The 24532-nt window shown below is 47.0% G+C and overlaps 2 protein-coding genes and 1 pseudogene across 2 annotated transcripts in view; 2 read left to right on the top strand and 1 right to left on the bottom strand.

Moving 5' to 3' along the window:
* The window catches only part of Apba2 (amyloid beta precursor protein binding family A member 2), an 881206-nt gene that overhangs the window by 319793 nt on the left and 536881 nt on the right, over window positions 1–24532 (bottom strand). The window lies entirely within an intron of this gene.
* The window catches only part of Fan1 (FANCD2 and FANCI associated nuclease 1), a 36046-nt gene that overhangs the window by 1663 nt on the left and 9851 nt on the right, over window positions 1–24532 (top strand). The window contains exons 2-9 of the mRNA XM_051148664.1: window positions 2153–2293; window positions 5392–5593; window positions 9252–9485; window positions 12119–12250; window positions 14026–14134; window positions 16860–16979; window positions 23303–23467; window positions 24064–24214. Coding sequence (XP_051004621.1) covers window positions 2153–2293; window positions 5392–5593; window positions 9252–9485; window positions 12119–12250; window positions 14026–14134; window positions 16860–16979; window positions 23303–23467; window positions 24064–24214 — 1254 coding nt within the window. The remainder of the gene's footprint in view (window positions 1–2152; window positions 2294–5391; window positions 5594–9251; window positions 9486–12118; window positions 12251–14025; window positions 14135–16859; window positions 16980–23302; window positions 23468–24063; window positions 24215–24532) is intronic.
* LOC127191543 (60S ribosomal protein L19-like) lies at window positions 2715–3305 on the top strand (annotated as a pseudogene).

Raw genomic sequence — 24532 nt, 5'->3', positions numbered from 1 at the left:
CCTACAGTGCTGCCACAGAGAAGTGTAACTATGTTTCTGTCTTATCCCATTGAGGGTGTTTTCTGTTTTCACATACAGTGTCTTCAAAAAGAACAGTAAAACCCTGGGGGAGGGAAGGGGTGAGGTGGGGTGGGTGGTGAGTAAAGTCAGAGTGTGGGGAAAAATGGAAAAATGCAATCTTAAGTTGAAATAAAAAGACTAGTTTGTTGCTTGGCAGCCAGTGGTAGCTCCATGCATACTGTAGTGCAGGTTTGTTGCAAAAGTTACCCTTAAGTGGCTGTCACTGTTAGTCCAAGGCTGTGGTATCTCTGGAGTGGAGGTAAAAAGAGTTGCTTTACCAGGTGGCCACAGAGTCTTCTGATGAGGTGTGGCTGTGTCAGGGCATTAAAATCCAAGAGAAAACCAAAATCCACCTGGTAGCACAATGGCGTTAAGTATGCCCACAGAGGTGGGCGTGGTGGTGCACACCTTATAATGCCAGCACTTGGGAGACAGAGAGGCAGGAGGATTGCTGTGAGTTCGAGGCCACCCTGGTCTACAAAGGAGTCCAGGATAGCCAAGGCTACACAGAGAAACCCTGGCTTGAAAAATTGAGAAAAACAAAACAAAACAAAACAAAAAGTATGCCCACAGCTTCTGTCCCCGTGGTTCTCAGCGGAAGATGAACGTGTTGACACCACGGCATTCCCTGTCTCCTGTCTGGACTTGTCAGACTGTCTGGATGCTTCTCCAAAACCAAGAAATAGAAATAGTTTTGAGTCGGTGGTTGTGGTGACGCACACCTTTAGTTCTAGCATTCAGGGAGGCAGAGGCAGGTGGATCTCTGAGTTCCAGGTCAGCTTGGGCTACAGAGCGAGTTCCAGGACAGCCAGGACTACACATAGAAACCTGCCTCAAAAAACCAAAATAATAATAATAATACTTTAAAAAAAAAAAAGAAACAATTAGCTCAAGGCAAGTTCAACAGATTATTGTGTGTCGCTCTTGATGGAGAATCATATATAACATGTCTTTTTTTTTTTTCTCTCGTTGATTTATTATTCATTAAAATTCTGTCTTTGTGAGGGAGGGCTCATGCAGCTTGGGCTTTCGCTAGTTGAAGATGACTTTGATCCTCCTGCCTCCACCTCTGGAGTGCTGGGATCACAGATGTTCATCATCATGCCCGGCCATGTACAATTTATCTTCCAAGAAAATAGCTGCTGCTAATTGCTTCTGTTTCCTTAGAGGAAAGATGTGTTGAAATTCTAAGAAATGCAATCATATCCTTTTGTAGTTGGCAGAAACTTAAGGATAATCCAGGTAATAAGGTTAATTAAAGTAGGTTTGCCTAGATCAAAACAAGGCATTTTTTTTGGGAGGCAATTCAGATTGTTTTTGATAAAAATTAGAATAATGTATATTGTCTTAGTAAAGGTTTCTGTTGCTGTGATGAAACATCAAGACCAAAAACAATTTAGGGAAGAAAGGGTTTATTTCAGCTCACAGTTCCACATCACTGTCCATCAGGGAGGGAAATCAGGACAGAAACCCAAACAGGGTAGGATCCTGTAGGCAGGAATGGAAGCAGAGGCGGAGAAGGAGTGGTGCTCGCTGGCTCGTTTTTCATGGCTACTTCAGCCTGCTTTCTTAAAGCACCCAGGACCACTGGCCCAGGTGGTCCTGCCCACAGTGAGCTGGGCCCTCCCCCAGCAAGTCAGCAAGGAAACGCAGCGCAGCCCTGCCTACTGGCCAGTATGGTGAGGGCATTCTTTCAGTTCAAGTTCCCTCTTCCAAAATGACTCTAGCTTGGGTCAAATTGACATAAAACTAGCCAACACGTGTTAAACTGGGAGACGAGAATTAAGTAACTAGAATTCTAGGAAGGGCTTCTCTGAGGAGTAAATATGTTGGACTAAAACGTAGGGGAACTTGATTTTAGAAGTTTTAATATGGCCAGTGTTCATTGACAAAGTAGAATTTTTAACGGTTTATACCATGAGATGACATCATTATACATAAAGTAAAAATGTGTATATTTCTAATAGTACATATTTACCTCATGCCTAAAAGCAAATGGAACCTGTATGTTTGTAAGAAAAAAGTTGTTGTTGTTGTTGTTGTGATGATGATGATGACGACGACGATGATGTTTTTCTTAACTTTATTACAGCTAGTGGTCAGAAGTTGTATGTAAGGCTCTTTCAACGTAAATTAACCTGGATTAAGCTGAGTAAATTGGAGTACGAAGAGATTGCCTCAGACCTAACCCCTGTGGTGGAAGAATTAAAGGACTCTGGCTTTCTACAAACAGGTATGGTTTGAGGGAGGAGCTGAGAGGAAAACGGGACTTAAGAATCGCTTCCATACAGGTGGTAGCTGGGACTGCCTTTAATCCCAGCACTCAGGAGACAGATGCAGGCGGATCTCTTGAGCTCCAGGCCAGCCTGCTCTACAGAGTGAGTTCCAGGACAGCTGGGACTACACAGAGAGACCCTGAGGCCAAGGCAGGCAGATCTCTGTGAGTTCAAAGCCAGCCTGGTCTACAAAGGGAGTCCAGGACAGCCATGACTACACAGAGAGACCCTGTCTTGAAAAACAAAAACAAACAAACAAAAGAATCACTTTCCTTGGACTAGGGGAATGTTAGTGTGGTGCCACCTCCTGGCTAGTGTCTGCTGAATCATGACTGCTTTAGGAAAAGATCTAGCTTTCCTTTCGCAGCTGCCGCAGCCATGAGTATGCTCAGGCTGCAGAAGAGGCTTGCCTCTAGTGTCCGCCGCTGCAGGAAAAAGAAGATCTGGTTGGACCCCAATGAGACCAACGAAATCACCAATGCCAACTCCCGATAGCAAATCAGGAAGCTGATAAAAGATGGGCTGATCATCCGGAAACCTGTGATAGTCCATTCCCGGGCTCGGTGCCGGAAAAACACCTTGGCTCGCCGGAAGGGCAGGCATATGGACATAGGGAAGCGGAAGGTTACCGCCAACGCCCGCATGCCCGAGAAGGTGACCTGGATGAGGAGGATGAGGATCCTGCGCCGGCTCCTGAGGAGATACCGAGAATCTAAGAAGATTGACCGCCATATGTACCACAGCCTGTACCCGAAGGTCAAAGGGAATGTGTTCAAAAACAAGCGGATTCTCATGGAGCACAGCCAGAAGCTGAAGGCGGACAAGGCCCGCAAGAAGCTCCTGGCTGACCAGGCTGAGGCTCGCAGGTCTAAGACCAAGGAAGCATGCAAGCACTGGGAGGAGCACCTCCAGGCCAAGAAGGAGGAGATCATCAAGACTCTGTCCAAGGAGGAGGAGATCAAGAAATGAAGCTTCCCTCGTGTCTGTACATAGTGGCCTGGCTGTGGCCTCAGGTGGATCAGTCATTAAAATAAAAGAAAAAAGAAAAAAAAGAAAAGATCTAGAGCTGTAACTTAGGCCAACAGGGTCTCAGGTTCTCCAGTGGTGGTTGCTAGGGCAATGAAGGATGGACTGCCATTCCCTTCCTAGTGCAATTGTAGTCACCTGGAGATGGGATGTCCCACAGCAGAGGGCATTCCTCTTTAGCACTCGCCTTCCACCGAGAACGTGACTCATCTTTCTCAAACGCCTCCTCTCTGACAAAGCAAAGCCAGCTGGGATGAAACCAGTGTTTCTCTCAACCCAGCTCGCCCCACGGTGCCCACACATGCTGCCCCTGTATGCTGACTGCCTGTACAGTGTGGGATGGAAGGGGCATCGGGAGAAGAAGGGATGTGTACCCCAGTTCAAGTGGTGGACACTTTGGACGAAATGGTCGCAGTAGGTGGCTGCAGTCGGCAGAGCCTGTAGTGGGAACAGTAGGTAAAGACGATATGGGGTGATCGCCATGGAGGGGCTGGATGGGGCAGAGGTGGGGCATGCTGGGTGAAGGGGTAGAGGTGTAGGACAGCAGCCTGGCTTGAGTGGTCAACAGTGCTTCCCGTTCCTCTGTGGGAGCTGACCCTTGCTTTCTGCTGACTTGGAAGGTCTGGTGCAAATAGGTTAACATGTTGGACGGATGGCATTCCCTTCATCTGCCTCTGCTGGGGACTTCCCTTTAAACCTGAGCGGAGGCAGAGCCCCCATGGTTCACCATGGGTACCATGGCTGCTTCTCTGCCCCTTTTGCAGCCACATGGCAGTGCTCAGGGGTCTCTGTCGTGGTGATTGCGTTCTTGTTTCAGAACCTTGGACTTAATGTCTTTTGTACATCAGACAGTGCCCGCCATTTAACCACACAACCTGTCCCTCTCTACCTCCGATTCTGCGTTGTGTCCTCACAAGAGATTTACCTGACCATTCCTGTGTAAAGCAACCACCATCCCCGCTAGGCCTCACACAATTTTGGTTTTCCTTTAAAAAAAAGAAAGAAGCCTTATTTTCACTTCTGTGTTGCTGTGTGTGTCAGCATGTGGGCGTGTGCTTGGCAGTACAGGTGCCCAGGCAGGCAAGGGGTATCGGGTCACTGGCAGCTGGCATTAGATGGCTGTGCTGTTGGGAACTGAATCCAGGTCCTCTGGGAGAACAAGTGTTCTTAACTGCTGAGCCACTGGTGCAGCACCTAGCTCTGTTTTTTTTTTTTTTTTATATCACCTTTTACTGCCTGGTGTGAGTAATTATTGTGGTAGGAAATGAGCTGCCTTTGATCAAGGACCTGGCTCACTGCGGTGTCCCAGGGCCTTAGAACCGTACACTCAATAAATACTTACTGGATGGAGGAAGAAGACACTGCCACACTTGAATGTCTTACAGCCACGTGGCGGGGTCTGATTCCGCCCACGGCACTCATCCTGGCGTAGTATCTGGGGTACAGCACAGCAGGATGCTGGAGGACTGAGCCCTTGTAAAGCTTCCCAGCCTGTGTCACATCCTAGGCAGAGTGAGTGGAGGAGAGCTGGGGGTCGCTTCACTCTGTGCCCTAGTTTGGAGAGACCCCCTCACACGCCTCTACAGGTGAAGAAGGTGGAAGGTGTGTGTCAGTAAACTTTGTTCATAGTTTGTTGTGTGCAGTGGGGTCTTTTTGTTGTTGTTTGTGTGTTTGTTTTTATTTACCAAGACAAGGTTTCTCTGTGTAGACCTCCATGTCTGGGAACTCACTCTTTAGACCAGGCTGGCCTGGAACTCAGTGATCCGCCTGCCTCTGCTCTCGAGTGCTGGCATTAAAGGTGTGCCCAGCCTCCACCGCCCTGCTGTTGTCTGTGGTCTTTAATGAAAAGAGATTGATGAACTCCTGACAAACTCCTGATTTGTTTTGAAAAATGTATTACAGTTTCCATAGTAAACTCTCATTTCATTTGCATCTAGCTAATTCTCTTCCTTCCCCAAGTAAATAATGCTCTGTAATAGCAAATTCTATAAAACTACTTCTAATTTTTGGTTGTTGTTAACTATTGCAGAATCCGAGTTGCAAGAACTCTCCGATGTGCTTGAACTCCTTTCTGCCCCGGAACTGAAAGCCCTGGCCAAAACCTTTCACTTGGTGAGTCCGGGTGGGCAGAAGCAGCAGCTGGTGGATGCCTTTCTCAAGCTGGCCAGACAGCGCTCTGTCTGCACGTGGGGCAGGACACAGCCCGGAGTCAGAGCAGTGATTTTAAAAAGGTCAGTGGCCGTCGTATCAGTGAAACTGTCTGCTGTATGGAAAAGCACACTGACTGGCTAGTCTGGACTGTGTATCCTTTCAGACTGTGGCTGTTTATGCCTGTTGCCCTGTGATTGACAGCTGAAAGCCTTCACTATCCTGTCCTCAGTGCTTTATACGTGGTTTCTCCAAAAACCTTGTGTAGGACCGCTAATTTCTAGAAGCAAGAAACATCAAGAGAGCTGGGCACGGTGGCGCACACTTTTAATCCCAGCCCTCAGGGAGGCAGACGCAGGTGAGTTTGAGGCCAGCCTGGTCTATAAAGTGAGTCCAGGACAGCCAAGGCTACACAGAGAAACACTGCCTTGAAAAAAACAAAAAACAAAAAGCAAAAAGAGAGAGAAAGAAAGAAAGGGAAACAGCAATAGGCAATAAAGGAACGGTATGGGCCTTTTGTACAAGTTCATGATTTATTACCTAAAAAAACTACCAGTTGCTGTAACTACTGTCTTTACAGACTTTAGGGCAAGCTGTCGGACATACTTTTAATTTAGTAAGCTTTTTTCTTGGAGTGCTGTGAGTCAGGCTTAGTATGCATCTTTTTGTTGTCTTAAGTTTTACCCAGCACTCTGGGTGGTTTCTCTAATCTTTAGAAAACACTTGCACTGTTAATTTCGGAAAGGCCATAAAAACCCATGGAGTTCATCTACCTTATCATGGGCCCATGATTCTGGAGCAGTTGAGGATCAGATGGAATACTTGTTTATATTTTGTATGTTACATATGTGTCCCTGCATAAATGACTCCATTTTAGTAAATCATGAATGTAAGAGGTTGACTTCAGAAGTATAACAAGTCCTGGGGCCTGGGTTGTACCTGGTGGTCAGGCACTTGCCTAGTGTGTGCAAGACCGGTTCAAGCTCTAGTACCAGAAAAAAAAAGTGTGTGTGCCTAGAGAAGTAGGAAATCCTCATCTATTTAGTATATTAATTGTCTTCAAAATTAAAAAAAAAACAAACAAAAAACAAAACCAGAAATCTTATGTCCCATTTAGTAAAGAAATGTGCATTAAAATTACCGGGTTTCATTACTGGCACTTAGAGTCGAACCAGATGTAATAAAAGAAAGAAAATGGGCAGTTTCCGACACTGGATTTGGGGTTGCACGCGGATAACATTCTCCAGGCTATTTCACTTGAACGGACATCCTTGAACATGAACCAGAACAGCTCCCCTGTGGCCAGTGCCCAGTAATGGGTCTCCACAGAGGAAGCAGAAATGTGTGTGTGTGTGTGTGTGTGTGTGTGTTCTGTTCTGTCTTTTGAGACATGGTTTCTTTGTGTGACAGCCCTGGCTTTTCTGAAGCTCCTCTGTAGACCAGGCTGGCCTCGAACTCACAGAGATCCTCCTGCCTCCACCTCCTGAGCGCTGAGATTGGTTTTCTGTAGCCCAGCAGCTTACTTTGCTGGGCTCTGCGTGTAGTGCAGGAGGTAGACACAGGCCAGGTGGAACAGCTCCGCCCCAGCTTAGGGATGGGCGCTTTGGTCTGCGCCTGCACCTCAGGTCTCCAGTAGTGGCACTGGTCTCCGCCTCGCTCCCAGATACTAAGGACTGTTTTTCCTTGAGAAGCTTATGCATGAGAAGGTGTGACGTCTTCACTAGTGTCACTGACCCACCTGGGGGTGACTTTGCCCCACAGGATCATCGACACCATCTGGAGACAGTTTCTGGTTGTCACCACTGGGGGAGGGAGCATCTGTGAGTGGGAGCGGGACATGCTAAACATCTATTATAGAATGCACAAGAGAGCTCCCAACCCCAAACATGGAGTCACCCAGCCTAAATGCGTGGAGTACTGAGGCCAAGGAACCCTGTTGCTGTAGTCCAGAAGGGCCACATGGCCCTAGGTTTAGTTCAGACTTCCAAACTCACCTTGCAGATGTTGGCAGCTGTCCTGGAATGGCAGTGTTTCCAGATGGCTTTGCAAACTGGAATAGCACCACACCATGAGAGCATCTGTGCCACTTGCTCTCTACTGCCACCCACCAAGAGCTTCTGTTAGGGACAGTTTAAGTACCTATCTCCTTCCTTCCTACCTTCCTCCCGACCTTCCTCCTTCCGACCTTCCTTCCTTCTTTCCCTCCTTCTGACCTTCCTTCCTTCCTACCTTCCTTCTTCCTCCCTCCCTTCCTTCCTCCCTCTCTCCCTTCCTTCCCTCCCCCCTTTCTCTTTTTGGAAGCAATTTATCCTTAATTTTTAAAAAAGCTTATAAAGGGGCTGGTGAAATGACTCAGCAGATAAAAGAGCTTGCCTCCAAGAACCTAGCTTTGATTCCTATGACCCATATCAACATGTGTATGCCCATACACGTATGTGCACGCATGCACACACATACACATACACACAGAGATACATGTAATATTTTTTAAAGGCCTATTATAGAGGCCGATTGGGCAGTTTGGGTCCTAGAACTCTGTGACTAGAGTTTGGGTGAGTGCACCCAGAAAAGGGGTCTGTGTTATTGGTTGTGGTGCCGAGGGCTGGTATCAGCAGCTCTCAGTCTTTAAATGGTCATTCAGATCAATAATTGAGAATTGCTAATATCAAAGAGGAAGTAAGTTCTTTAATGAGTTTTCCCTGGTATTTTGAACGTTCATGGCCATGGTAAGTAATGAAATGAAATATGCACCATACAACAGATAATGATATGGAGAAGTTTATTATAGAGGTAGGGGTATGAGAGAGAGAGAGAGAGAGAGAGAGAGAGAGAGAGAGAGAGAGAGAGAGAGAGAGAGAGAGAGAGAGAAAGAAAGGTCATAGGTTGCTAGGCAGACTGGGGCAGGATGCTAACAGGAAGGAAGCAGCATTACTGAGTAAACACCACATGAAACCATTCAGAGATAAACTTATAATTGGGCACTAGCCCAAAAGGCATGTCCCATGAAAGTCTTCACTTACCAGGAGATTGGGATAGATGTGAGGACATCCTATCGGGACTCTAGGTAACAGAAATATAGGAGAATGGGGAAATAGAAGAAGCCAGAGGGTCCAAGAAACCTATAAGAAGAACATCGTGACGGGTGGATCTGGGCCCAGGGGAGTCTGCTCAAACTACTGCACCAACCAAGGACAATACAAGCAGCAAACATGGAACCCGTACTCTGATCTAGCCAATGGACAGGACAGTTGTGTGGAGAGCAGGGACTGACTGGGACATGAACTCCGGTGCCCCATATTTGGCCACTTCCCCTTGGTGGGGAGGCCTGGTGGCACTCAGAGTAAGAATAAGTAGGCTACCAAGATGAGACTTGATAGCCTATGACCATATAGTGGGGGAGGAGGTCCCTCTCAGTCATAGGCCTAGGGGAGGAGAATAGGGTGAAAGCGGGAGGGAGGGAGGAACGGGAGGATACAAGTGATGGGATAACAACTGAGATGTAATCTGAATAAATTAATAAAAAAATAAAAAATAAAAAAACTCAGTCATTTTCCTCCATGTCCCTAAGTGAAGCTCTGAGCTCTGAAAAGTAACACTCCATTGTCACACAGCAGGGAGTGCTAAATCTGCTGCACGATTAGAACAGCGGCTGTATTTCTCGTTATTTTAGACTGATTGGTGAAATGTCATACCCAAGTGCATAAACGCTAACGAGGTGATTCTGTACTGTCTGTACTATAGAGCTAAAGACTTGGTGGGACGGTCACTGCGAGTCTGTAAAGGCCCTAGGGCTGTGTTTTCCCGAATCCTGCTGCTGTTTTCATTGACTGATTCCATGGAAGACGAAGAAGCTGCTTGTGGTGGGCAAGGCCAGCTTTCCACTGTGCTCCTGGTCAATCTGGGCCGAATGGAATTTCCTCACTATACCATCAGTCGGAAGACCCAGATCTTCAGGGACAGAGAGGACCTCATCAGGTAGGCCACGCTAAGTCACTGTCATAGGAAGTGTCACTGTTCTTTCTTGCCAGCCAGTGTGGAACCGTGGAGTGCATGGCATGGCCGTTTTTTACGTTTCCAGGTTTTATCCTGCGTTGCCTTCCTCGCGTGTACTTCTTCGCCTCCAGGGAGAATGCGGACGTGCACTTAGACCAAGGCTGCCACGCAGCGAGTCTCGAGTTAAAGCTACAGAATTTGTTACTAGATTATGTTTCTGAGTAGCTGTGGCAGGAAACACAGATTCAGGAATGGCTGACGAGAGCGCGTGCACATGTGCATTAGAGTCAGGTACATGGTGGTTAGAACTTGTGATTTACATAGCACACCATGGATTTTACGAATATTGGCTTGGTCAGCAGAAATAAGCTTTGATCGAAAAAAACAGTATATAGGTCTTTAAGGAGAGAAATACTCATCTTTTTTTTTTTTTTTTTTTTTTTTTTGCGTTTATTCATTGGTTTTTCAACAGGATTTTTCTTGCCTAGGATTCTAGGCTGGCCTGGCAATCACAATGTTCTTGTCCTCTGATCTCGACCCTCCTGAGTGTGTGTATGTGGTGTGTACAACCATGCTGTCATATTTCCTTAAAAAAAAGAAAAAGCAATTTTTATAGGAAAGATGAATTTCTGACATCACTGTAAAAGTAACTTCTTCTCTTCCTCCTCCTCATTATTATTATTATTATTATTATTATTATTAATCGACTGATGTAATTGTTCTAGAAGCTTACTGCTTCTGTCTGCTGACTTAGGCCAGTTCTGGAAGCCTCTAGCCTCTGTACAATCTAATTTAGGCCCAGAACATTTTCAGCCTCTGTGACTTACTGCTGAATAAGCTCACCCTTACTTGTTCTTCCTGAGCTCTGGCTGGCTGGTTCAACTCAGCTGTGCTGCCTCAAACTAACTCTAGTAGTCTCTTCTAATCTTCTGGATCCTTCTCATTCTTGGCTCGTCCTGGTTTCACCTGTGTCTAAATTGTTCTGTCTTCAACCTTTCTCTGTAAAGCTCTCTTGATAAAACCGCCTCTGAATTCCACAAACTGAACTGCCACAAACAACTCCACTCTTAACTTACTGACTAGAACTCAGGGATCTGGAAGCTTCTGTCTCCTGAGTGCTGGGAATAAAGGCGTGTAGCACCATACCTGGACCTAAGCTTTTCTTTACCTGAAACCTGCTCTATTCCAGGCTGGCCTTGAACTTAGATCTGCTTGCCTGTCTTCTGGATTAAAGGCATGTCTGTATTCCAGCTGGATCACACAGACCTAGAAGTTCTTTGGATGTGATCTCTTATGAGAGCAGCCACATTCTGAATTAAAATTCCTCTACCTATCACTTTTGGCTATTGACTTAAGATTTGTAATTCAAATTTAATAAATACTGCTTAGACCTTTACTTTGGGAAGCCAGGGCTGTGTCTTTGGGACAGATGAGGGATGAGCACTGCCCATATGATCCAGGTGGTGACAAGGACTAAGCAGGTGGCACTTGAGGGAGATGGAGTAAGGTGGTGGGCGTGGTTCAGGTGGGAGTTGGATCCGCTGTGATGCTGCGTTCAAAGGGATGCTCTTACTATGGTGATGGTCTGAGGTGGGAAGGGTGTACCACCTGCCTGTCCCAACCTCCAGATGGCGGTCCCCTTGTCTTTTGAGAAGGGTCTGGTGTAGCCTAGGCTGCCCTTGAGCAACAGAACTGGTTTAAACAGTGCTCAGGATCGAACCTAGGGCTTTGTATGCAGCAGGCGAGGGCTCTATCACTGAGCTACAGCCCCTGGCTGTGTTTTTTTCTGTTTTCTTATTGACCTTGGCATTGGCTAGTAGCATATCATAAATAATGGGGTCTACAGGTTTGTGAGTAAACTTGACCTCTGGATGCAAGGTGTTTTCTTGCTGTTAGTGTTTGTTCTTACTGGTATTGCATGCGTCTCCAAAATGCAATGCCTGTGCTCCCAGAGTGTGTCAGTCTGTCAGTCACTTGACTATGATTTTCATATGTAAGGCAGTAAGGAGAAGTCCTATTTCTTCTACTAAGCAGTTTATAAAATTGCATCATTGCTGTCTCCCCAAAGCATTTCCAAATACTTTGGAAATAACCCGTCATTGTTTGGCTTGGGCAGTATTCCTATGGCACCTCTGACTACATTGCTTACTGTGTCAAACTGACGCCTTGCTACAATCCTGAAGTCAGTCACAGATTTGCTTGGTGGCTCCCAAAGTGGTGAATGAATGAATGCATGCCGAAACCCAGAGTACTGATCCGATCGCTGTGGTGTTTGTGTAATGGGTGAGCTTTGTAATCCTGCAGTGTAAATCTTCCTAGTAGGGCAGCCTGAATCAGTTGTTACTGGGACACAACTTAAGTATGCTTCACTTTTTGTGTTTCTTCCCCCCATTTCTGAGACAGGATAGCATTGGGTAGCCTTGGCTAGCCTGGAACCCAGAAATCCACCTGCTTCCATTCCCCAGTGCTGGGATGGAAGGCAAGCACCACCATGCCCGCCCATCCCTCAGGTGTTCATAGACGTGCTTTATCCTTCTGAGATAAGTTGGTGGCCGGGAGGTGGTGATGGCTCTGGAAGAGGTCCTCCACTTAAGACCTGGTGGCATTTCCCCTAGATATGCAGCGGCTGCCCACATGCTGAGTGACATCTCAGCTGCGATGGCCAGTGGGAACTGGGAAGAAGCCAGAGAGCTTTCTCAGAGCGCGAAAAGAGACTGGGACCAACTGAAAAGCCACCCTTCCCTGAGGTGAGTGTGTGTGTGTGTGTGTGTGTGTGTGTGTGTTTTCCAGTCAGTGACAGGGGTGGAATCCATAGTTAGAGATCAGTGCTCAGAGGAAGTTGGAGAGGGTAGAAGAAGGTAACAGAGGGAGACTATGAGGAAGATACATTGTACATATGTATGAAATAGTCAATAAATTAAAAATATTAAAAGCAGCCAGGTGTGGTTAAAGGATTAAAAGCACACCTTCAATCCTCGCTCTCAGGAGGCAGAGGCAGGCAGATTGCTTTGGGTTTGAGGACAACCTGGTCTACACAGTGAGTCTAGGACAACTGAGGCTACACAGAGAGACCTTGGCTTGAGAGCAAACAAACAAATAAACAAATAAAAATAAAAATATTAAAAGCAAAATCTAAAAGCAGTGTGGAGAAAGGTTGAGGAAGATAGCCAGTGTCGACTTCTGGCCTCCTTGTAGATATTTACCTGCACACACTCTTGAACACAAGCACACACACAACCTCCCTGTACTGCTAGTTTTATGTCAAGTTGACACAAACTGTGGTCACCTAAGAAGAGGGAACCTCAATTGAGAACATGCCTCCATAAGGTGAGGCTATGGGCAAGCCTGTAGGGTTTTCTCAATTAGTGATCAATGTGGGAAGAAGGCCCAGCCCATCGTGGGTGGTGCCATCCCTGGACTGGTGGTCCTGGGTTCTATGAGAAAGCAGACAGAACAAGCCAGTAAGCAGCACCCTCCATGGGCTCTGCATCAGCTCCTGCCTCCAGTTCCTGTCCTGCTTAGGTTCCTGTCCTGACTTCTTTAGTGATGGACTATGATGTGGAAACCCTTTCCTCCCCGAGTTGCTTTTGGTCATGGTGTTTCATCACAGCAATAGTAACCCTCACTGAAACACTGCCCAAAGTAAAAACAAAACTAGAAGTGAATAATGTTTAAAGAGGTAGATTGTTCAAGTTGATGCCAGTGTTGGCATGTATTGGAATATCATGTCACACCCCGGTAATATGTACAGTTTTTGTATGTTTATATGTCAGTTACAAAATGAACTTTATTTTATTTATTTAAAGGATTTATTTATTTATTTATTATGTATACAGTGCTCTGCCTGCATGTACACCTGCACGACAGAAGAGGGCATCAGATCCCATTCTAGATGGTCGTGAGCCACCATGTGGTTGCTGGGAATTGAACTCAGGACCTCTGGAAGAGCAGCTAGTGCTCTTAACCTCTGAGCCACCTCTCCAGCCCCTGAACTTAATTTTAAAGAGTTGTGGCAATTTGTAGAGAACGATAAATACTAGAATGCATTTTAAAATAATGTTTAAAGACAGTAAGTCTCACCATTTGTTACAGATTTTAGGAAGTTGGCAGGTTTGTCCAGGTCTGCAGATGAGGTTTAAATGCTGGCCTCGGTTTAAAATCTTTTTTTTTTTTTTTTCCCGGACAGAGTTTCTCTGTGTAGCCTTGGCCATCCTGAACTCACTTTGTCGACCGCGCTGGCCTCGAACTCACAGCGATCCACCTGCCTCTGCCTCCCGAGTGCTGGGATTAAAGGTGTGCGCCACCACACCCGGTTGGTTTAAAATCTTATTAGGTATTCTCACCTCACACACCCTGAGTGTCCTGGGACAGGGCGTGGCTGCGATGGTTTAATTTTGTGGTGCAGAAAACGTGCATAAAATTCGAAGGTATTGGAATATATTGTTTTAAAGATGGGAATCCAACATTGTGTCACTTCTTATAAGCCCAGTTATTAAACCACTCTCGTGCGTTGTCCTTTCAGGTACCACGAGGCCTTGCCACTCTTTCTGCGATGCTTCACTGTTGGCTGGATTTACACAAGGATTTTCTCTCGGGCTGTAGAAATCCTGGAGAGACTTCACATGTATGAGGTAAGAGTGCCCTCCTCCACCCCGCACTGATAGGACTGTGGTGCACATGAGAGTGAAAACCCCATGGCTCTCACTATTGCATCATCTCAAACGACCTGATGACAGCATGTTTAATATAGGCACTCTGCTATCCTGGCTTGGTAGAGAGAAGGTAGCGTTGCCCGCCCTTGTTTTCTTTGCTTGCAACTTGACAGTCTGCAGACTGGGCAGGGTTGGTGGTCATGAGCATCATGGTAGGATGCCAGTCGGCCTTCCCTGGGCCTCAGAGCTGGGCATCAGCTGTGGATTTTGTGTGTGTGGGGGGAAGCTCACACCCCCCTGTCATCTGCAAGGTATTGTCTTCAGATAGTTTGTAGTCACAAATTAACAGTTTGGTCACATCCTTAGGTTAAGATTAAGAAGTTGCCAGAGTCCCCTTTTACTGTGTCTTGCATTTCTATATTGACAAGTGGTGTTTTACAAAGAGGAAGTGGCAGTCTGGGTCTTTGACTTGGGTCTCCTGAATCCCTGGAAGATCCATGGACGGGACGTCATGTCCGTCATCCTGAAGCTTTTAGGGCTCCATTGCTCAAAGAGTGTATTATAGTTGACAAGATTTAAAGGTAAAGCAAAATTAAAAATTAAGTAAAATAATAAAGCTGGTTTACTTACCTTAAAAAAGATTCCCTTTGTAAGGTGGCTTTGTTTGGTACACCGTTGGGACTAAGGGTGAAGAAGGACACAGCTTTGTGGGTTTTACATCCTCTGGGAAGACAGGTGCAGTCTCCAGTCAATTCGTGCTGTGTCAGTTGCGTTGAAGTTTCTGACTCACAGCCAGATCTCAGACTGAAGGACTTCTCTTCCTTCCTGTGTCCCCTTCCATGTGTGCTGCCTCAAATCTCAGAGGGTCTAGAGCCTGCTGGCGTCCCAAAGTGTCAGGGCGTGCCAGCACCAGCCAGCGCTTAGCTGCCTATATGCAGCCAGGGTCCTCGGTGGCTCTGGGCTACCAGAGGTGACTTGGAGAGCCTTGCATCTGCTCCTAGCCTGAGGGCTCAGCACTGCTAGGCAGGGACCTGCGGTCAAGTACAGTTGCCTGGGCAGTTACGGTCATGCAAAACATCTCAAAACTCCTGCCTGTCCACGTTGGCCCTTGGCCTTTATTGCAAACGGACCTTACCAACCCTGTGGGTGGCTGACTATAACTAGAGTCGATGTTTCCAGAATCTAACAACCTTTCTTCTCTTTTTAAAAAAAATATATTATTAATTTATTCATATTACATCTCAATTGTTATCCCATCCCTTGTTTCCTCCCATTCCTCCCTCCCTCTCATTTTCCCCTTACTCCCCTCCCCTATGACTGTGTATGAGACTGTGTATGAGGGACCTCTTCCCCCTGTATATGCTCATAGGGTATCAAGTCTCTTCTTGATAGCCTGCTGTCCTTCCTCTGAGTGCCACCAGGCCTCCCCATCCAGGGGATGTGGTCTAATATGGGGCACCAGAGTTCATGTGAAAGTCAGTCCCCACTCTCCACTCAACTGTGAAGAATGTCCTGTCCATTGGGTAGATCTGGGTAGGGGTTCAAAGTTTACTGCATGTATTGTCCTTGGCTGGTGCCATAGTTTAAGCAGGACCCCTGGGCCCAGATCTGCCTGTCAATGTTCTTGTAGGTTTTTAGAACCTTCTGGATCCTTCTATTTTCCCATTCTCCCATGCTTCTCTCATCTAGAGTCCCAATAGGATGTCCTCCCCTCTGTCCCACTTTCCTGGTAAGTGAAGACTTTCATGGGACATGCCCCTTGGACTAGTGTCCAGATATAAGTGAGTATATACCATTTGATTCTTTCTGCTTCTGGGTTAACTCACTCATTATGATAATTTCTAGTTCAATCCATTTTTCCACAAATTTCGGGAATTCCTTGTTTTTAATAGCTGAGTAGTATTCCATAGTGTAAATGTACCAGTTTCTTTATCCATTCTTCTACTGAGGGACACTTAGGCTGTTTCCATGTTCTGGCTATTGTGAATAAGGCTGCTATGAACATGGTTGAGCAAATTTTCTTGTTGTGTGCTGGAGCATCTTCTGGGTATATTCCAAGGAGTGGAATAGCTGGGTCTTGAGGAAGCCCTATTCCCATTTTTCTGAGATAGCACCAGATAGATTTCCAAAGTGGCTGTACTAGTTTGCATTCCCACCAGCAATGAAGGAGTGTTCCTCTCTCCCCACATCCTCGCCAGCATGTGGTGTCACTTGAATTTTTGATCTTAGCAATTCTGATGGGTGTAAGATGGAATCTCAGACTCGTTTTGATTTCCATTTCCCTGATGACTAAGGAGGTTGAGCATTTCTTTAAGTGTTTCTTAGCCATTTGATATTCCTCTGTTGAGAATTCTCTGTTTAGTTCTGAGCTCCATTTCTCAATTGGGTTGTTTGGTTTTGTGGTGTTTAATTTCTTGATTTCTTTATATATTTTGGATATTAGTCCTTTGTCAGATGTAGCGTTGGTTAAGATCTTTTCCCAGTTTGTAGGCTGTCGCTTTGTTCTCTTGACAGTGTCTCCTGCCTTACAGAAGCTTCTCAGCCTCATGAGGTCCCATTTATTAATTGTTGACCTTAAGGCCTGGGCTGTTGGTGTTCTGTTCAGGAAGTTGTCTCCTGTGCCAATGTGTTCCAGGTTCTTCCCCACTTTTTCTTCTAACTGATTTAGTGTCTCTGACAACCTTTCTTCTTATTGTTGCCACAGGAAGCCGTGGAGGAACTTGAAAACCTCTTGTCTCAGAAAATCTATTGTCCTGACAGCAGAGGCCGCTGGTGGGATCGCCTGGCTCTTAACCTGCACCAGCACCTGAAGCGTCTGGAAGCGGTACTTAGCAGCACACTCTGGCGGTTTTAATGTGACTTGTAATGGCAAGCTCTAAGTGCTTAAGCACAGCCGTGGTGGGGTGGGGGGGGTGGGGGTGGAGGGAAGGGAGGATGGAGGGAGGGGTGGGGGGGGAGGGGGTGGGGGGGGGGGGGAGAACAGACCTGAGGGCCTCACACATACTTGTACAAGTACTCTGCCACTGAGCCTAGGAAAGCATCTTTCCTTAATTAACTTGTTTGTTTGTATGTTTATTGGTGGGTAGAGTTTCTATCTATCTACTTATTTATTTGTTTGTTTGTTGTTCTGGGTAGAGTTTCACTATGTGGCTCTGGCTGCCCTCACTATGTAGACCAGACTGGCTTCAAGCACACAGATATCCACCAGCTTCTGCCTCCCTAGTGCTGATATTAAAGGCATGCACTACCATGCCGGCCATTTATTTTTATTTCAGTGAAAATATAATTGCTTCTCTTCCCTTTCTCATTAATTTTTATGTTAATGCTAATGCCAAAAAAATTAATCTATGGTCCTGGGAAAATAGTAAAAAGTATGATTTTTATTAATATAGATATATTTCTGTATAACACATGGAAATGTTACTCTAGATAAAACAAAAAGTTTTAAATATTTAATTTTTATCAAAACTTTAGAAACCGCTATAACAAATGTAACAAATAGATAATAAACTTATAAATGAAAAGAAATTCTAAATATATATAGAAGATATTTTTCCTTTTGTTAACATTTTTTATTGAGTTCTTCAAACCCTGTCCCCGACCCCAAAATAGCAGGGGTGTGTCTCACATTAGCATTAAATAAAGGCAGGAGCTGTCTGTCTGCTCTTGACTGGGAGAGGAAAGGGATTGACAGTGGCTCCAGGAAGTGGCATCAAGGACAGAGAGCATCAGGTGCGTCTCAGCTCCTTGCAGGTTGATGCTCATATATTCCGCCCCTCCGTACCCCACTTCTCAGGTGGACCCCTCTCTCTGTGCTCTTGCAGGGTATTTGGCCCCACCTCTGAACAGGCCATCTTCTCTGGCAGGCCCTGGGGCCTTGGGTAGACAGATTCAGTCACTGTTGTGGCTGAGCAGGGTGGAACATTTGAGGCCCCTGCCTCTGAGCCAGGCGGATAACAGTGACTCTTTGTGTGGCTGCCCGTGGGCTCCCTCCCGATCGTCTCCTTTCCAGCCCTGTGTTTGAACTGAATGGAGGGGACTGTCTCAGGGAGCGTTTGTTTTTCCAGTAGTACACTAAGTGAATCAGGGAGAGAGGGGTGGAAAAAACTGCCCATGGACTGTGAAAATATGATGTTGTGTGTTTACTATGTTCTACTAAGGCAGCGCCTTGTTACCTCAGGTGCCTGAGAAAAGCCAACGGAAGCTGTTTTCTGTCCTGAGGTGGGCAGGGTGCTTGCTGGCTCAGAACCAGCACGGAAGGGGAGCGCATGTGTGTGCGCACGCTACCTCTTGTCTTTCACTGCAGTGACAGCCAAGGATGTTGCCGATTCTCTCTTGTTCACAGTTCTAGGGGCGTTTGCTGTAGTCACAGGCTGGACAGGCCAGAGCTTAGTTTTCACTGATACTAAGAAAGTTCTAGTTACTTTAGCCTTTTCCCAATAAACTCAGTGCCACCTACACAGTTCTTGTTATCCTGTCTCCACGTTTTCTGTCTTCTCTGTGTTGTGTCTGTCTCCAGGACATACGAGGTGGGAACTGGGGCCACCCTGGCCATCTTTCCATATGTCAGGCCTCTTCTGCAGGAGCAGAGTGCTGCAGGCCCTTCACCCTTCTAGACTCTTCAGACCCATTAGTTCCTCGAGCCTTGAGCATCCATTCACCCCTCAGGGCTTTTTGTTTGTTTGTTTGTTTAAGTTTTTCTTTAAAAATTTAAATTATATTGTGTCTATGTGAGTGCATTGTGTATCTGTGTGTCTGTGTATCTATGTGTGCTTGTGTGTGTATGCACGTCTGTGTGAGTGCATTGTGTATCTGTGTGTATATCTATGTGTGTGTTTATCTCTCTTTCTGTATGTGAGTGAGCGCTCATGTGAGTATGCATATGTAGGTACCGCAGTGTGCATGTGGAGGTCAGGGGGACAGCCTCAGATGATGGGCCTCAGCCTTCACCGTGTTTGACAGGGTCTCTGATTCCCTGCACTGGGCTAGCTGGCCCTTGAGCCCAGCAGCTTCTCCTGTTCCCCCTCCCGTTTGCTTTAGGAATACCAGGATTACAAACAGTTGCTAGTGTGCCCTGTTTTCCGTGGGTTCTGAGGATGCAAACTGCTTTACCTGTAGAAGCGTCTCCTGGCCTCCTACTGGTTGATACTGACAAAGTCTGCCTCTTTTTGCCCTTTTGCCAACAATCCCACTGGCCACCCTCATAGCTGAGTTTCCTGATTTCTTTGACTTGGTGTTTGCTTCCAAGTTCCATCCTTATCCCAGCATGTCGTGATGTCATTTATTGTCACGGCTGAATGATGGATGTCATGTAACACGTGCAGACCAAAGCTTGTTTGGTCACCTTTAAATGGGTGCTCAGGTCCTCTCTGCCCTCTGGCTGTGGCAAATATGGCTTCCGGGATATGGGTCTGTAGTACTCCTTGTGTGCCTAGTTTTAACTCTTTGGGGATGTACCTAGGGAAGAAACTGCTGCCTCCTGTGGCAACTTTATGTTCGGCTCTTTAAAAACTGTTGTTTACAGTATTCTTCCATTTTTATATTCCCACCAGGAAGGCATGAGGGCTCTGGTTTCTCCACAGCCTTACCAACACTTGTCAATTTTCACTTTTCTGGGTGATGTAAGGAATGGTGTCTTCCTGGAGCGTTTGTATTTCTGCTGAACTTGGAGGAACCTTAGAACATAGGCTTCTCTCCCTGGGAGTGAGGAGCTTTGCTCGGCTCTGCTCCTGCCTGCACTTAGCATCTCCATGTAAATTGCTCTGCCCCCCCCCCATCCCCTCATCCCCACCCCCAGCTGAGATTGTGTGTGTGTGTGTGTGTGTGTGTGTGTGTGTCACTTTCCCAGCTTCCCAGCTGATGTCCTGAGAACTTCCAAGCCAAGGCTTCCAGTAAGATCTCCTTTAGCCTGTGACTTGAGTGTCTCTAAGGCCATGGTCTCCATGAGGAGGTAGCTGCTGAGAGCCTCTCATTCATTGGGGGAAGGGGGGGCTGGGTAGGATCAGAGCCCCAGTGCCAGCAGCATGAACAAGCTAGGCTTTGTCCTCATAGGCCAATCAGAGAGAAGTAATAGTGAAAAGCATTCTTCTCTGCCTTTTGTGCTCATGTAGCTGCCCTGGGAAAAGAACAAATACAGAGGTCTTGTGACCACCCCCTCCTTCCCCACCCCCTCGAGCCCCAGAGCCCCCATCGGTCTTCAGGGTCCTAGCTTGAGGTTTGGGTTTAACAGAGGGCAGAGCGCCTTGGCTCTCTGCCTTGGAGTCAGGCCTTGCAGCCAACTCCAGCAAAGTGAGTCCCCTTCACAGCCCACGGCTCACCCCACCCCACAGTCTGTCAGAGCCATGCTGGCACTGGTGGCCAGTCAGTAAGAAGAGCTCAATTCCAATCACGACGGGGTCATCGAGACCTCAGACAAGGGACAGCAAGGAGTGTTTGCCCAGACTGAAGGGAGGGAGTGTTGAGAGGAGAGCAGAAATAGAACAAACTTTGCCAGCCACTCTTTCGGAGGAAGTCAGAGCTGATCGTCCAAAGTCCAGGCCTTTAGGTAACAACCCTCGTCAACCATCCACAGGACGTGCACGGCTTGGGGAGGAGGATGAAGAGGCGGTGCAGTGTCTCTGCAGACGAGAAGAGAAAGAGTGTGAAGGTGCAGGGCTTCATTCGGATGAGAATCCTTATGCGAGAAATAAGGTTCCCTCCAGCTCTGACTTCAGAGACCACTGAAATCAAGTGGAAACGCGGGGGGTGGGGGTGGGGGACCTCACAAAACACCCACGTTAAATGCCAAGAGAGTGAGGCAGCCGCAAGAGCCAGGGGTTCCGTCACCGGCCTTACTGACCATTCTGCATTCTGCGCAGGCGCAGATTACTGGGAGACGTGGTTAAAGTGGCAAACTCCCTTGTGGTACAGCTGGTTCCTAATGTGGAGATAAAGATGATTCAGAGGGGAGGAGAGTTGAACGACAGGGCTGAAGGGGTTAAGGATGACGGTGAGGGGAGGAGAGAGAGGAAGAGGAACAAGATGATTGACACTGATGGACTCTAATTCTTTTTTTTTTTTTTTAATCGTTTATTTATTTAATGTATATAACTGCTTTATACCTGGAGGCCAGAAGAGGGCACCAAATCTCATTATCGATGGTTGTGAGCCACCATGTGGTTGCTGGGAATTGAACTCCAGTCCTCTGGAAGAGCAGGTGGTGCTCTTAACCTCTGAGCCAGCTCTCCAGCTCTGGACTCTAATTCTTAAGAGTTTTTTCTCCTTCATTTTTTCCGGTCACTGAGAATAAAAGCTGCCCCCGACTCTGCTCAGTTGCCCTGTTTTGCGGTCTCTTTTCTTTCTTCTCTGAGACAGATTTTCTCTGTGTAGCCCTGGCTGTTCTGGAACTCGCCTTGTAGACCAGACTGGCCTTGAGTTCACAGAGATCCACCTGCCTCTGCCTCCGAATGCTGGGGTTACAGGTGTGCGCCACCATGCCCAGCTCAGGTCTCTTTTCTTAATACCACAGTTTTCAACTTAGGGAAAAATTAAGCAAAATACAGTGGGAACAGAGGCACCATTTTTCTGTTCTAGATTCATCTGTATCCTTTCTTGTCCCAACACAAACTTGGTGGAATCCACAGCAATGCTGAGTCCTGGGGGGGGAACCCTGCACCCCTTGCCTTGCCAGAGGCCAAGTGCTTGGCCCCTTGCATAAAACTTTAGCTTTCCCCCCTTTTCTCTATACACGAGGCTCAGAGACTCGTTGTGTCTCTGTGTGCCTTTGAGCAGTTAGAATTACCAACCCGTGTCCATTTTCTCCTATTTAATAAAAAGGAAAATGTGTTTATTTTTTAAGTGTATAGAAGGTATGCAAAGGGTGGGTTAGGGGTGTTGGATACCTAGGAGGATGTTTTGACAACACATAGTTTATCATTGTGAGCTATCATATTATATTTTCACATTTACTAAAAATCACTTTTTAGATTTACTTTATATGCGTGACTGTTTTGCCTACATGTATGTATGTGCACCATGTGAGTGCCATGGAGGTCCAGAGAGGTCATTGGATCCCCTGGAACTGGAGTTAAGGATGACTGTAAACCTTCATGTGTGTGTGTAGGACCCCATCCTAGCTGGGTCCTCTGCAAAAGCAACAGGTTCTCCTCCCTGTGGCCCAGCCTCTTCAGGTGACCCTTTTAAAGTAAAAGTCTCTCCTAATGATGACTGGAACCCTGCCACTCGGTTAGGGATCAGCAGAACCTGTGTAATCTTATTTGAACTTGGCTTTCCCTTTTGTAACTATTTTATTTGTATGGGTGTTTATGTTTGTGCCTGTGAAGGCCAGGAGAGGACCCCAGATCTTGGAACTAGAATTACAGACAGTTGTGCGTTACCATATAGATGTTGGCAATGGAAACTGGGTCCTCTGGAAGAGCAGCCGGTGCCCTTATTGCACCTTATCTCCAGCCCCATCTCCCACTGTAGTTTTGTTTGTTTAAAAATGTCCCCACTGTGAGGGACAAAGGTGATGTCCAACTTTCGAAGTTAGAAGTGCACACATTGCTCTGTTACAGTTAGACTAAACGTGTCCACAGAGGACAACAAATGGAAAACAAGAGGCTGCAGAGTGGCGCAGTTCTGCATGTGTGGCACGCGTGTAGTTCTGGTGTGGCAAGGTGTGGCCCTGCACATGGTGGGCCATCCTTGTCTCAGCTGCAGCCTCTCCTGCAAAGTGGTCTGGTAAGGTGTCAGAGCTGTGTACAATCTTGTTCCAGGAGATGAGCCCCTTTTCTGGATGGCCCCAGGGCCTCGGGCTGAGACAAATGGGGAGCTGTCAGTTTCTTGGGGCCCACTGTCTCAGTAGTCTGATAGAGAAAGGAAAGGGCACAAGTGTCTCCTTAGGGCGTCTTCACTCCTGCCGGGTGGTGGCTTCACTCTGGCCACCTGAGAGACAGCAGGGTGTGCTGTGTGCAGCACATTTTACAGGGAGGGTTCTAGTTAAAGCTGTCTGAACGAGACCTACGGAAATAGCCTGCATCTCGCCAAGCGCAGTCTGTCCACTTATTAAAATAGAACAATTAGTTGCAAGTCTTCTTGTCAAACTAAATCAACAGCTGCTGCCTTCAGGACTTTTGGGATCCTGACATGTGACCTGCTATTTGCTAGGCAATTCGGTGCATCAGCAAGGGCCTAGCAGATCCAGAAGTGAGGACGGGACATCGACTTTCACTTTACCAGCGGGCTGTGCGCCTGAGAGAGTCTCCAAGCTGCAAAAAATACAAGCACCTCTTCAGCCAGCTGCCGGAAATCACTGTGGGAGATGTTAAGCACGTAGGTGTCCTTTGGGGGCTTTTGTGTTTGTTGTTGGTTAAGCCCATGCCACGTCCCCAGTTTTCCTTTGATTTTTCTGACTGGAGGCCCACCTGGGAATTGCTTTAATATGCACTTCCCCTTGGACTCAGAGTGGTCTAATGCTCATTTGAGACAGTGACGGCACCATTTCATTATAATGTTCTCTTCTCTGATACATCTGGGCTATCCCATAGGAACTGAGAGCTTCCACCACTCTTGCCTGCTTCTCTGGGTGGCCTCTTAGGTGTGCTTCAATGGCTGGGAAAGTCATGTCCTTCAGAATGTGACAACACGGCTCTCATACCAGTCATTGTACTCTGCAGGAGTAGGCAGGCTTACCCCCAGGATGCTGCAGGCAAGTTTTCAGGGGCTTCCATTGAGGCAAGGCAAATCAAGCGCGTTTGTTTTTGAGACAAAGTCTCATTCTGTAGCCTTGGCTGGCCTGGAACTTCCTATGTAGACCAGGCTAACCTCAAACTCATGGAAATCCACCTGCTTCCACCTCCTGAGTGCTGGGACTAAAGGTGTGCGTCACCATGCCTGACCTCAATCAATGATTTTCGCTACCATTGTAGGTGACCATCACAGGCAGGCTGTGCCCACAGCATGGGATGGGCAAGTCTGTGTTTGTCATCGAGGCTGGAGACACCACCAATCCCACCACAATCTTGTGCTCTGTGGAGGAGCTGGCTCTGGACTATTATAGGCGGAGTGGCTTTGACCAGGGTAAGTCTCATGCATCCCAGCCAGTCAGCAAATGGGGGAAGAGTGCAGGATGGTTTGTCAGCAGTGAGTTGCTCTTCTCTCTGACCTCAGAAGAAGCTACAGCTGGCCAGAGGTGTGTGAAAAAGAATTCTGTTGTGTGGAATGGGGACTTCTGCTGTTTGGCCAGTATTGCTACCTGCTGGCTGTGAGGATGGAGCGCTGTGATAGGCTGGTTGCAGTAAGGAGACTCTTTGCTACCAGAGGCTGGTGGTGGGTAGAGACGGTGAGAAAGGACACAGGGTTGCGCTGTAAAAGGCTGCCTGGTCCTGAAGCTGTCCT

This window comes from Acomys russatus, chromosome 7 (genome assembly GCF_903995435.1).
Source record: "Acomys russatus chromosome 7, mAcoRus1.1, whole genome shotgun sequence".
Classification (NCBI taxonomy): Eukaryota; Metazoa; Chordata; class Mammalia; order Rodentia; family Muridae; genus Acomys; species Acomys russatus.
Note: the sequence above shows the minus strand (reverse complement) of the source record. Positions and strands in the feature narration are given on the sequence as shown.